The 12,950-nt window shown below is 34.6% G+C and overlaps 1 protein-coding gene across 1 annotated transcript; it reads left to right on the top strand.

The window, feature by feature from the left end:
- The first annotated feature begins 5,007 nt into the window (after positions 1 to 5,007).
- LOC102584969 (actin-7) lies at positions 5,008 to 7,604 on the top strand. Its single transcript, XM_006355076.2, has 5 exons — positions 5,008 to 5,122; positions 5,708 to 5,777; positions 5,893 to 6,286; positions 6,375 to 6,988; positions 7,082 to 7,604. Exons 2-5 carry the CDS (start codon positions 5,718 to 5,720, stop codon positions 7,145 to 7,147), a joined length of 1,134 nt encoding a protein of 377 aa, XP_006355138.1. The 5' UTR covers positions 5,008 to 5,122; positions 5,708 to 5,717; the 3' UTR covers positions 7,148 to 7,604.
- The last annotated feature ends 5,346 nt before the right edge of the window (positions 7,605 to 12,950 follow it).

The following is a 12,950-nucleotide window of genomic DNA, read 5'->3' as shown; positions in this document are numbered from 1 at the left end:
AAAGGTATGTTAAGGCTATTCCCTACTTACGGCATGTTTCCTTAAAGCTTAGGAGCAATGTAGTTGAGTTGTTATCCTTGTTACACTTGTAGCCATTATTGTTGATTGTTGGCTGCTCGAGTTGATATAATCCTCCCTTGTCGGGATTCTTATTCAGTTGGTAGCGTCCCTATGTTGGACACGACTTAGAGGCTATTTGTATAGGTTGCTTATAACTAAATTGCTCGCTTTTAGCGATTGGATTGTTATAATTTCCCTTGGGGCTATTGTGGTTAGCTGCATGAATGTGATCTATGCCTAGAAGGGCTATGTTCTGCCTACAGGTCTATATGGATGCCTAGCAGGGCTATGAGTTGCCTACAGGGCTATATTGACGCCTAGGAAGGCTATGTGCTTCCTACAAGGACGTGTTGTTGCCTAAGAGGGCTATGAGTTGTCTATAAGTTATGTTGATGCCTAAGAGAGCTATGTGTTGCCTACGGGCCTATATTAATGCCTAAGAAGGCTATGTGTTTCCTACGGGGATATATTAATGCCTAAGAGGGCTATGTGACTGCCTACGGGGATATGGGACTACTGATAGGGGTATATAGGCTGATTGGCACCTTCCGGGCTTATGAGGGCTTGAGTAGGTGGTCTTGTGTGCTGTTTGTACTTGCCGAGCTTATGGGGGCTTGGTTAGGTTGTTGTTTTATTATTTTTGACAAGTTTAGATTGAGGAGTAGGTCAGTACACTTATCTTATCCTTGATTTATTTATCAGATTATTCCAGTATATCAGGATACCTCCTCATAGTCTATTGCCTTTCATACTCTGTACATTATTTCGTACTGACGCCCCATTGCCTGGGGGCACTGCATTCATGCATGCAAGTCCTGACAGACGATCGAGTAGACCTCATCAGCAACATGATTGGCTTTTATTCGGTTGGCTAGCCTCTTTACTCCGGAGCTGCCAGAGTTGGGAGGTTTGTTACCTTTTGTTGTATATATCTTTATGGGTAGGCTGGGGCCCTATCCCGCTAATCTTTACTACTTTTAGAGGCTTGCAGACTAGTGTGTGGGATGTATAGCTATGTTATGACCATACTGGCCTATGTTATTGGTTTTCTGAAGCTTGTGAGCTGTTTGATGTATTGTATTGATATATATACCTGCTTTTAGTTTTGGTATAAATATCATGGTGGCCTCGACGGCCCAATCAGGACTTATGTGCTAGTTGGCTATTTATTTATATGATCTCCTGGGAGTAGCTGTTTCTTTTATAGATCAGTTGACAGGGGCCTTGTCAGCCGAGGGCTTAGTTTTAAGCCGAGATATACTTGCTTGTTTTCTTGATTGCATGTGGCTGCCATGCGCTAGTAGCAAATAGTTCAGCAGGGTCGGCTCGGGCCTGAGTTTTGGCGGAGCCAGTTGCACCCCTCGAGTTTAAGGCGTGACACAAACTTGGGTACATAGACCTTTTGACCGGTAATGAGAAAGAGACCATCTTCCACCCAAAAACGCCACGTCTTACCTTGGGCGGCCAACTCCATAAGCTTCTTGGCATTCGGATCGTGTTACATGTCATCCTTAATAGCATATTGGATGTCACAATGAGTTGTAGTGATGGCAACAAGCTCGACCTTCCTACTTAGTGCGTCATCCACTATATTGCTCCTTCCCGGCTTGTACTCCAAGACATAGTCAAATTCAGCTAGAAAGTCTTGCCACCTAGCTTGTTTCAGGGTGATCTTCTTTTGTGACTGGAAGTAGCTAGTGGCCATGTTGTCTGTCTTGACCACGTTATGATGTTTTCCCTCTCTCTTTATTTTAATCTTTGCTGAAACTTTATCTTTGATTTTTTATTTTTGCATGTGTTGTGTCTAAGTTGTCGTGTTTGTTGCATGTCAAAATTGGCTGTTTTTCTTGCTTATATGGGTAATTCCTAAAAATAGTTGATTAATGGTATATGTTGTCACGTCATGAGCTTACACCCTGGACATGGCCGGCACTCGAGAACCATTATTGATCCCCAAGTAAATTTTTGGCCTGACTAACTACTTAGCGGAAGACTAACTCAAGCAGACTTAAGCTTTAAAACAGAATTTAAATTTAAAGTCTCAAAACTTCTCAAAACACAAACTATCTCAAAATAGTATACTCAAAACTATTTGAAAATACTCTGATATTTAATAGTTTACCAAAATAGTTCAAAGGAAATAATGAAAGAAACTCAATAGTACCTATCCATGAAGCCTTAATAGTTCAATAGAAGTTGAAGTTCAGTTGGAATCCATATAGTCTAGTAGTTTTTTACTATGAATAGCCCCGTTCAACATGAATGTCGTAACAAGACCCACGATACCTCAAAACTACTAAACTGAAAGACAAAAGTGGAGTCCTCTAGAATACAAAGAAGACTCACCAAAGCTAGCAAGAAGTGCAAAATGATCTCAATGAAGCGCTTGTTGATGATCCTGAACACCTGTATCTGTATCATGAAAAGATGTAGGTCGAATGACATCAATACATTAGTATGTAATATAGCTGAGAAAAATAAATAATGGAACTGAAAAGGCTGAAGCAAGATACTAAACTGAATGTAATGCATAAATAGATGTAAAATCATTTAAAAGCTTTACAAATAAATATGTTAACTCAATGAAGTATGTATGTGTGTGTATATATATATACACTCTTTACTCTATCTGAGAAATTCTCTACTCGACAATCATCACTATAAGCTTTGTGATGATACAACATCTCGCCTACGTTGTCAGAACTGTCATATACCTTGTCGAGGTATGAAATATACTCAAATCATGGATCCTTATAATAGGCCTTCTCAGAGGCAGTGAGGAGTCGACCGAATGTCGGGACGATCTAATTCCACACTGACTACGTCGTTTATAGGGGATGTGACTTCTCTGAACTCTTCCCCATATCGATGATCAATATATATATATATAAGAGTTTAAGGGAACGTTGTTCTTGTTTATATTCCACATGAACCCTAATTTTGGGTATCGATTGAGAATCCTTTGAACAAGAATCTTTTTGTCATAAATAAATTTTGAGAAGTTAAAAGTGAGTTCAAGAGCAAAGTTTAAGCCTAATTTTGAGAAGAGTTTAAGGGAAATATATGATTCCTATATGTATCATTTTTACATAAAGAAAGAGTATTATTTTGAAAAAAGTAAAGAGTTTTCAGAAAGATAGAAAGATTGAGTACAGAGCAGTTACCTCGTAAAGAATTCCTTTTGAGAACTTATTTCAACTAGAGAGTATTTTTACATTGAGCATTCTCTTTACTTTTTTCAAAATAATACTCTTTCTTTATGTAAAAATGATACATATAGGAATCATATATTTCCCTTAAACTCTTCTCAAAATTAGGCTTAAACTTTGCTCTTGAACTCACTTTTAACTTCTCAAAATTTATTTATGACAAAAAGATTCTTGTTCAAAGGATTCTCAATCGATACCCAAAATTAGGGTTCATGTGGAATATAAACAAGAACAACAACTCGAGGATCTTAATGTATGATATATAACAACTCATGATCAATGATTTAGAACTCGAAATCAATAATATAAGTCATCTCAAGAATTTTTAAACTAAGGTTATAACCCTAGATTAAATTTTTACTGACTGAATTTAGATGTAGGGCGTGAGGACGAACTCAATCCATCTCTATGATTTAGCCTTACATACCTAGAAAAATAAAGTTCTTGGCGAAACTCAGGAATTACCTTGGAACCCTAGCTTTTCTCGTCTTCGATCCTTGCTCTAAGTTTTAGGAAGTGTTAGTGAAGTAATGAGGACGATTAACACTGTCTAAACACTTAACTAGGTGTAAAAACGTCGAAGTTTAGGCTTAGAAATGATGAAAAAAGACCGAAATATCCTTAATCAACACTGCCAGAGTGATCTAAGGATATGACCTACAACCGTAGAACTTTATACAGACCGTACTGGTCAACTGTAGATAGTTACTGGTCTTAGATTTTAATCCACTTTCCATGACACTCTTTCTACGAGCCGTCAAACTTTATACGGTCCGTAGACTCGTTTCGTAGAACTCAAGTTCAAGCCCTAAAAATCTCACGAAGTCTAGAACCATTCTATAGGAACTTCCTATTGCCCGTAAACCTTCTACAACCCGTAGGTCCTCTCATAGGTCTAAAGTTTTTTTATCAATTTTTCTTTTCAAGTCTGGAACCCTTCTAGGGGCACTTCCTACGGCCTTTGGAAGTTTCTACGACTCGTCCTGCCAATCTGTAGAACTTCATACGGTCCGTAGAACCAGTCTCAACACACTTTTCAGCAACTTTTTCCTTTCCATTTTTCGAAGTTTTACACCTGCAAATATAAAAAATTAGGCTGGCTATATATGAAGGCATTGAATTTTTTTTCAAGATAATATTTTTTTTAATTTCATTTCCTATGAGAAGTCAAATATTATTTTTTTTAAAAAAAAAACTTTTATCCTAATTTTTAATCTTTATTTTTATAGTTTCTAATAAAATAAAATGTTCCCTTCTCAACATTTATAAAAACAATAATTAAACATAACTTTATTTTTAATTTCAATTTCATAAATTTTAAATTAAATAAAAGATATTTGAAATTTATAGCCAAACATCTATTTTTAGCTCATGTTTTGACTATTTGAAGTTGAAACTTGAAAATATGAGTTCTTGAGGTAATGATTTTTAAAATTTGTTTGAGCATGCATTTACTTGAAACTAAAATAAAATTTTGTGAGAGAAGATCCAAAAAACCTTAAAATTGTTAGGAATTAGATTTTAAAAACTTGAAAATATTCAAAATAATTTCAACAAGATTTTCCTTTTTTATTCCATTCAATGGTGGAGGGCGAATCTGTCAATTTGGTTGCCTGCCTTATTGTGCTCACCACCTCTTTTCATTCAAATTCAAAAATACACATAGAATAAAAAAGAAAATTATAAATTCAAAGGCCGTCTCAGCCAGTTTTTACGACTATATATACTACTTGTGTATTGTCTCAAGTCTCAACTCATTCATCCTCTTCCAGACTGTAGAGAGAGAAAGCAAGTCGGCTACAAGTCATCATCCGTTGCCTTGGCTTTTCAGATCCATCTTCATTTCCTTTTCGGTAATCTAACCTCTCTTCTTCATCAGATCTTGCTTTATTTACTTGCTTGTTTGCTTTCAATTTCTGCTTTGAGATCTGCTCTAGTTCCTTATGTTGAATCGCTGCCTTTTGTTCTCCTGATTACTCTACTGCTCTAATTAGTTAGTAAAACTTGGATTTAGGTGTGATATTCCGTTTGATTTTTCCAGATCTGTTGTTTTAATGGTCAATCTGTCATGAACTTGATCTGCTCTCAATTTTCCTAGATCTACTTTATTTTTAGTACTTGCTGTTACATAGTATCTCTGCATACTCATTTTGGTTACCAGAAAATTTAGCTGAACTTTGACGGATCTATTTTTTTTGGCTGCTATACGGAAAAACGAAGCCTATTTTTATGATGATAAGTGTCCACCGTTGTATTCATTTAACCGAGCTCCAAATTGTCTGGGATTTAGAATTTACTAACTAACAAGTAACAAGTAAAGCGGTATATGACTAGAGACATTTAGTTGAGTTCCGAATTAATCTTCTGATGTTGTTTTATGTGTTGATACCTTCATGTATATATTTAGGTCTTACTAAGTGTGCTGATTTTACTTTCAGTTGATTAAAAATGGCCGACGGTGAGGATATTCAGCCCCTTGTTTGTGACAATGGAACTGGAATGGTTAAGGTAGTCCTTGTTCATAGATTATTGTTTTTACAGGAAGCACTTGTCATTTATAACATTTCAATTTAAGCAAACTGCATATTCTTTTTTATGGAATGATTTGTGTTTTGAAATGTAGGCAGGATTTGCTGGTGATGATGCTCCTCGAGCAGTGTTTCCCAGCATTGTGGGTCGTCCCCGACACACTGGTGTTATGGTTGGAATGGGACAGAAGGATGCCTATGTGGGTGATGAAGCTCAATCTAAGAGAGGTATCTTGACCTTGAAATATCCCATTGAGCATGGTATAGTCAGCAATTGGGACGATATGGAGAAGATATGGCATCATACTTTTTACAATGAGCTTCGAGTTGCTCCTGAGGAACACCCTGTTCTCCTGACTGAGGCACCCCTTAATCCCAAGGCCAACAGAGAGAAGATGACCCAGATTATGTTCGAGACATTTAATGTTCCTGCTATGTATGTTGCTATCCAGGCTGTGCTTTCCCTGTATGCTAGCGGTCGTACCACTGGTTCGTACTAGTCTTTACATGATCCAACTTTGTCTGTCCAATGAAATAACTGTGATTTAATTTTGACTTAATAAATTACTTTTGACAGGTATTGTGTTGGACTCTGGTGATGGTGTGAGTCACACTGTCCCTATCTATGAAGGTTATGCTTTACCACATGCCATTCTTCGTTTGGACCTTGCTGGTCGTGACCTTACTGATAGCTTGATGAAGATCCTCACTGAGAGAGGTTACATGTTCACCACTACTGCTGAACGGGAAATTGTCCGTGATATGAAGGAAAAGCTTGCTTATGTGGCTCTTGACTACGAGCAGGAACTTGAAACCGCTAGGAGCAGTTCCTCCATTGAAAAGAACTATGAGTTGCCAGATGGACAGGTTATTACCATTGGTGCCGAGAGGTTCCGTTGCCCAGAGGTACTCTTCCAACCATCGATGATCGGAATGGAAGCTGCGGGTATCCATGAGACTACCTACAACTCCATCATGAAATGTGATGTAGATATTAGGAAGGACCTATATGGTAACATTGTTCTCAGTGGTGGCTCCACCATGTTCCCTGGTATTGCTGATCGGATGAGCAAAGAAATCACTGCTTTGGCTCCAAGCAGCATGAAAATTAAGGTTGTTGCACCACCTGAGAGAAAGTACAGTGTCTGGATTGGAGGATCCATTCTTGCATCCCTCAGCACATTCCAGCAGGTGAGCTTTTGTTCTTCTTTGCGTTAATTTTTTTTCCAGTACAAATTACATTAGCTAGTTAGACTGAATATGTGTTACTTTGTGCTTGATCAGATGTGGATCTCAAAGGGCGAGTATGATGAGTCTGGTCCTTCCATTGTCCACAGAAAGTGCTTCTAAGGTGCTGCTATATTTACTTAAAAGTGCGAGTTTCCTGTCTGTTTTCCCGGTTTTGCTATTATGTCGCCAGTCAATTTGGTTTTTTGCTGGGATGGAGAAGTTAGGTGGTGGGGGCTATGAATGCAGGGTAACAAACAACAAATTGCCAGTATTATCTCATGTTTCCATTTAATGTGGTTAATGTTCTCTACATACTTGTGAGGTGCCTCATGCATTGCCCTCTTCTGTCTGGCTACACCATCCCTTGGTCGAAGTGTCTCTTTTAGGTTGTTTGTAGTTGAAGGAGAGTGATTGTGATGTTTTCTCCTTGTCTTTTCTCTCATTTTCTCCTTTTATCTGATTTTGCTCTTTTGTGGTTCTTTTTTTTTCTTGGACCCAATAATGTCAATATTTATTGAATGAGAAAATTCCTATATCATATCAGTTTGAGGATATCATTATTATTATTATTTGTGTGGATACAGGACTTCAACTCTTTATAGGCGATATTTTGTATTCTATTGTGCTGTTTTGGATGTGGCTTCAGAACTTCACATTTTCTCTTAAATTTGTTTGGCATTTTGCAGCAAAAGTTTTGAGGCTATAAAAAAGCTTCATTGCAGATTACCCCTTGGATGAGGGGTCTCCACATTGCCTGTTACAGGGTTGTTTCTTTTCATCCAACTCACAGCATACATACATTTATTGAATTTGACCTTCTATTTTAGGACAAATCTACTGTGGGATTGGAGGGATTTTTGAATTGTTTTCTTGCATGAGTTCATTGATGGTATTGTTTTGATTAGGAACGAGTGTTCGGTACTTTGGTTTTGTTATCTTGATTGGATATATACTTAATACCGAACTGAAGTTCGTTCGGTTCTGTTCTTCAGTATGTGCATGGTTGGCTGTTATAAATTTAAAAATGGGCTATTTTCTTTCTAATTTGAACAATGAGCTATTATTTATTCCCCCTCATAGTATATAAATTCTATAGTAATATAAGCAACTAGTGGTCACTGCCATATAACTACAGCAACAACTAATTAACTAGTTCTAACTGTTCAGTTATTTATTCTCCTTTTTGATCCAGTAGAGTAAGCAACCGGCTGAACTTGACATCAATTTCTTAGCAATACTGATTTACATACTAAAAACAAATCCAAATGAGGGTTAAAACAAGAATGATATAAGGGTGTGTTCTGCATGGAGGAAGAAAATGTTTTTCAATTTTGGTTTGTCAAAATATTTTTGTTCATCCTTAAGAAGATACAATTGCATTTCTAAGTATGGTTTGAGGGCATGCAACCTGATAATATAAAGTATAAAGAAACAGACTGCATTTTACAGTGTGGTTAAACGTACGCAACCTAAAGTATAAATTATAAAGAATTAGATTGCATTAATTGAGTGGTAAACAATAGATAGATCAGTAACAAATGAACAAAGATAATGCCTTGACGGAGATGTCAGACTGTAGAAAATGTAAGCTAAAAAGTTTTGAATTACAAAGATTTTGTTAGTTGTGGAATAGGGATTAAGTGATCACTATAAAGAATGACGAAAAGATTATTCATGTCTAAACTCTAGTATTTTCATAATTCTTGCTCCTGTTGTATTCGTCTCCATTTGTAATGGTCGACGTAGATGTCAGAAACTCAGAATCTTGCATAACGACTGTTTTGTCTAAGCTCAGATAGTTCCTTCTAAAAAAATTTATTATGTGTGAGGCACAACTATTACTAGTTGTATGAGGGACTATTATTAGAGTAAATTTTAGGAATAACAAAATAATCATATTAGTCCTCTATAACTACACTTTTGCTAATGACACTCCATAGCTATATTTTGTTTGCTATGGAGCCTCTGATTTGTATAAATCGCGAAATACATTCTATTTTTATATATAGGTTAACTAAAAAGGTGCTAATTCTGTTACTAAAAAGGAAAAAAAATCACATAACTCACACACATTACGTTTTAATTGGATTTCTTTCCTACAATGAGGTTTTCAACAAGATGAACTCCATTGTAACTGGGTTCATCAAATCGACTAATCTAGAGCTATACAAACAGTAGAGATTAATTTGATTTTCGTGAAATTAACATTAGATAAATGTATTTACTATTTAATGATTGAAATTGCTTTGATTTTCCTTTTTTTTTTTTTGTTGAATAAAATTGATGTATATTGGGAGTTTTGAAACTCAGATTTGGTTTTAAACATTCCAGAAAATTGATTTTGATTGTATATTACGATAGTTTTTTCTGTAATCACAATTCAAATTATATATCGACTTCAAATTGTATGTGTGTGTGGAATATGTAATATATATATATACAAATTTTTATTACCTGTAAATTGTGTATGTATATGTTCTCTGTGTTAGCCTTGTCAATTGTATATGTATAAGTATATATATCTGCAATCTGTATAAAAATAGAAATTTTAATTAGCTGTTATTTGTATATGTATATATGTTCTATATGGTAATAATGAAGATTTGAGATGAAAGTTCATGAAATAACTTGAAATATATATATATATATATATTTTTTTTTTTTAATTTAGATACATTTTGGTGGTTACCTGAAAATTTTGATACCACAATCTTGAGGGAAATGATGAAAATTTGTTATTCAAAAACTGATCTGGTAGAGATTTTAAGAGAGATTGAAGGAACTGGGGAGAGAAAAGAGGCGAACTGAATGGTATAAAAACATAACTTCTGTTTTTTATTTATTTAATACAAATCTGTGGGTCCCAGCTGATGGCAAGAATCCCGAAGAATTTTTTTTTCTTCGAGAAAAGGTCTCCTCCTTCAATATCATGATTGGGTCGACCAGGCCAGATCATGAGTGAATAGAAAAATATGTACATAGCTGTTCCAGCTGAAATACTTGGAATAATTCTACCACTTCTACTAGGAGTAGCCTTTTTAGTGCTAGCTGAACGTAAAGTAATGGCTTTTGTGCAACGTCGAAAGGGTCCTGATGTAGTGGGATCGTTTGAATTGTTATAACCACAAAATAGAATTAAATCAAATAGTAGCTATATCATTTATTTTGATTTAATAGTTTGCTATTATGCATAATTTTTGGGAAAAGGGTAAAAAATACCCCTCAACTTTAGTTTATTAGTTGACTATATCCCTGCCGTTAAAACGCAGTTAGTTTTGCCCCTGCTGTTACTAATTTCACCATGTATACCCCTCATTTGACAGAAAGCTCCAAATTAACCCGAATTTTAAAAAAAAGACCCATTTCCCATTTTAAACCTAATGCCCCGACCCCTCTATCTTTTAACCCGTATAACCCGTTCCCATTTACCCATCCATTTCTCATTCATCTCCATCAATTTCTTCTTCCCCAATCTCCTTAACCTTCTATACAATACTCATTTCTCTGAAAATTCGTCGTCATTTCATCACCAAAAACGAAAAATCCTCCAAATTCATATCATCTTCATCTTCATCATGATCTTCTTCTTCTACTACTAATAATTCCTTTCCCTTAGCTGCATTTCGACCCCAAATCTTTCGCCCAATTTTCGTAAATCTCACGGTCGTGTGGAGTTTTGATTTGGGATTTGGATCTAGCAAACTTGTGGTACTTCTCTTTCAGTTTCTTCAGTTTATACGCGATCTGCGCGTAGGTGAAGTTTCTGGTACGGAGGTCGTTGTTGTTTGGGGATTGTGAAAGGGTTTTGAGGAGTGCGATTTCGTCAGTTTCAGTGATGACTCATGTGATTTTCTTGCATCTTTTGTGATTGTTTTGGTGATCGATGGCTTTGGATTTCCCGGTGATTTGGGAGAGTTTGTACGGTGGTTCACGGCGGAGGCGGATTTTTCCCGAGAGCGGAGATAGAACCCATTCCCTTTTACCCATTTCCATTTACCAATTCTCATTTAGTAACTTATTTTTGGAGTGTGAAGCTTAAGTATTATACTATAATTCATTTTGGTCTTTTAATCTGGAAATGCGGTCCAACAATGAAAACAAACAAGCAAAGCTGCAAAGAAGATGCATACAACACTAATTGAATGGTTTATACGGGTTAAAAGATAGATGGGTCGGGGCATTGGGTTTAAAATGGGAAATGGTTTTTTTTTTAAAAATTTGGGTCAATTTGAGTTCATTTGGGGCTTTCCGTCAAATGAGGGGTATATATGGTGAAATTAGTAACGGCAGGGGCAAAACTAACTTCGTTTTAACGGCAAGGGTATAGTCAACTAATAAATTAAAGTTTAAGGGTATTTTTGACCCTTTTCCCTAATTTTTCCTTATTAAATTGATATTATATTCTGATCAATGAAATTTCCTTCTTGGCCTTTTGTTTTTCTTTCTTACTCTTCTCTTTCTTCATTTTTCTCGTTTTTTTTTTCAATTTTATTTTGAAATCAATTTAATTACTCCCTTAGTTTATACATATGAAAATAATATTTTTTAAACTTATTTGTTTTAACAGAAAATATTTTTCAAATTATAATTTTCATTATATGTAATTAAAGGCTATGAGCACAAAAAAAATTCAAGCTAATTATTTGAATGGTCACCTATATCATAAAAATTGACAACTAAAATTATTTTTATTTCTTTTCCTCCCATTTTTTATTTACTGTACTTTAATTTTTTTTGTCTTCATATTTCATGTCTTTTTAGATTCTACTTTTAGGACCCATTTAAACATAAAAAAATATTTATAAAATAATTTTTCACTTTATTTAAAAATTGATTTTTGACCATGAAAATTTGAAACATAACATTTTGTTTTTGAAGGTATATTTTAAATTTGAAAAACATGTTTGTATAATGTGTTTTTCAACTCACTTTTCACATTCGAAATTGTAATTAAGTATAATATCAACATAATTTTGAATATATTTTTTGCAAAAATAAAACATAACTCTATTTTCAACTCTAATTCTATATATATTTTAATACAGTAAAAAAATATGAATTCTATAGTCAAACACCTAATAATAATAATCATAACCATGTTTTCTATGCTTATAACTTCTAAATATTTAATGTGTAATTTAATAACAAGTGTTTCATTTATATATATTCAACTAGTGAATTTGATCGCGCTTCGTGCGATTATAAAATACCTCATTAAATTTTGGGAAAAGGTAGAAGTATCTCCCTAGACTATGACCCAAATTTCAGAGATACACCTTAACTAAACTAAGGTCCTATTACCCCTGAACTCATTTTTTTGTAATTTTGTAACCTTTTTTGGCTTACGTGGCATCCAAATATCTCCCACGCTCCTCAACTGCGTGGAGTCACGAGGTGTGCCACATAGTACAATATTATATATAAAATGAGTTCAGGGTGGTAATAGGACCTTAATTTAGTTAATGTGTGTCTCTGAAATTTCGGTCATAGTCTAGGGGTATTTGTGCCTTCTCCCTTAAATTTATAAAACATCTTTTAATATTATTGAGTTTTAATTTTTTTTTTGCAAAGAATCTTAATTTTTTATTAGTTTAAATTTTATATTTTTTGCAATTTTAAATCATCTCTGAAGATGTTTCTTACATTGGTGAAACTATTCTCTTTTTTTGGAATAAGAAAAAATAGTTTGTTTTTTTAGGATTGAACATTCGGTGCGAGTATATATACATGATTTTTTCTCTCTCTTTATATATAAATAAGCTTGTAATTTTTTTAAAAGTATATATACTCATGTAAGTATGTTCATGTATATAATAAATATAATTTTTCACAAAAATATGTAACTTTTTATTTGTTTGTTAGATGTGTATTTTTGTTATGTAATTTAAGGTGGAGTATTCTTTAATATTTATGTTTATTTTAG

This window comes from Solanum tuberosum, unplaced genomic scaffold, assembly GCF_000226075.1.
Source record: "Solanum tuberosum cultivar DM 1-3 516 R44 unplaced genomic scaffold, SolTub_3.0 scf00192, whole genome shotgun sequence".
In the NCBI taxonomy this organism is placed as follows: Eukaryota; Viridiplantae; Streptophyta; class Magnoliopsida; order Solanales; family Solanaceae; genus Solanum; species Solanum tuberosum.
This window is presented reverse-complemented; position numbering and strand designations above follow the sequence as displayed.

Coding starts and splice junctions, on each gene's coding strand:
- LOC102584969 (XM_006355076.2), top strand. CDS start 5,718: ATGGCCGACGGTGAGGATATTCAGCCCCTTGTTTGTGACAATGGAACT. Junction 6,287..6,374: donor TGCTAGCGGTCGTACCACTG/GTTCGTACTAGT, acceptor TACTTTTGACAG/GTATTGTGTTGGACTCTGGT. Junction 6,989..7,081: donor CCCTCAGCACATTCCAGCAG/GTGAGCTTTTGT, acceptor GTGCTTGATCAG/ATGTGGATCTCAAAGGGCGA.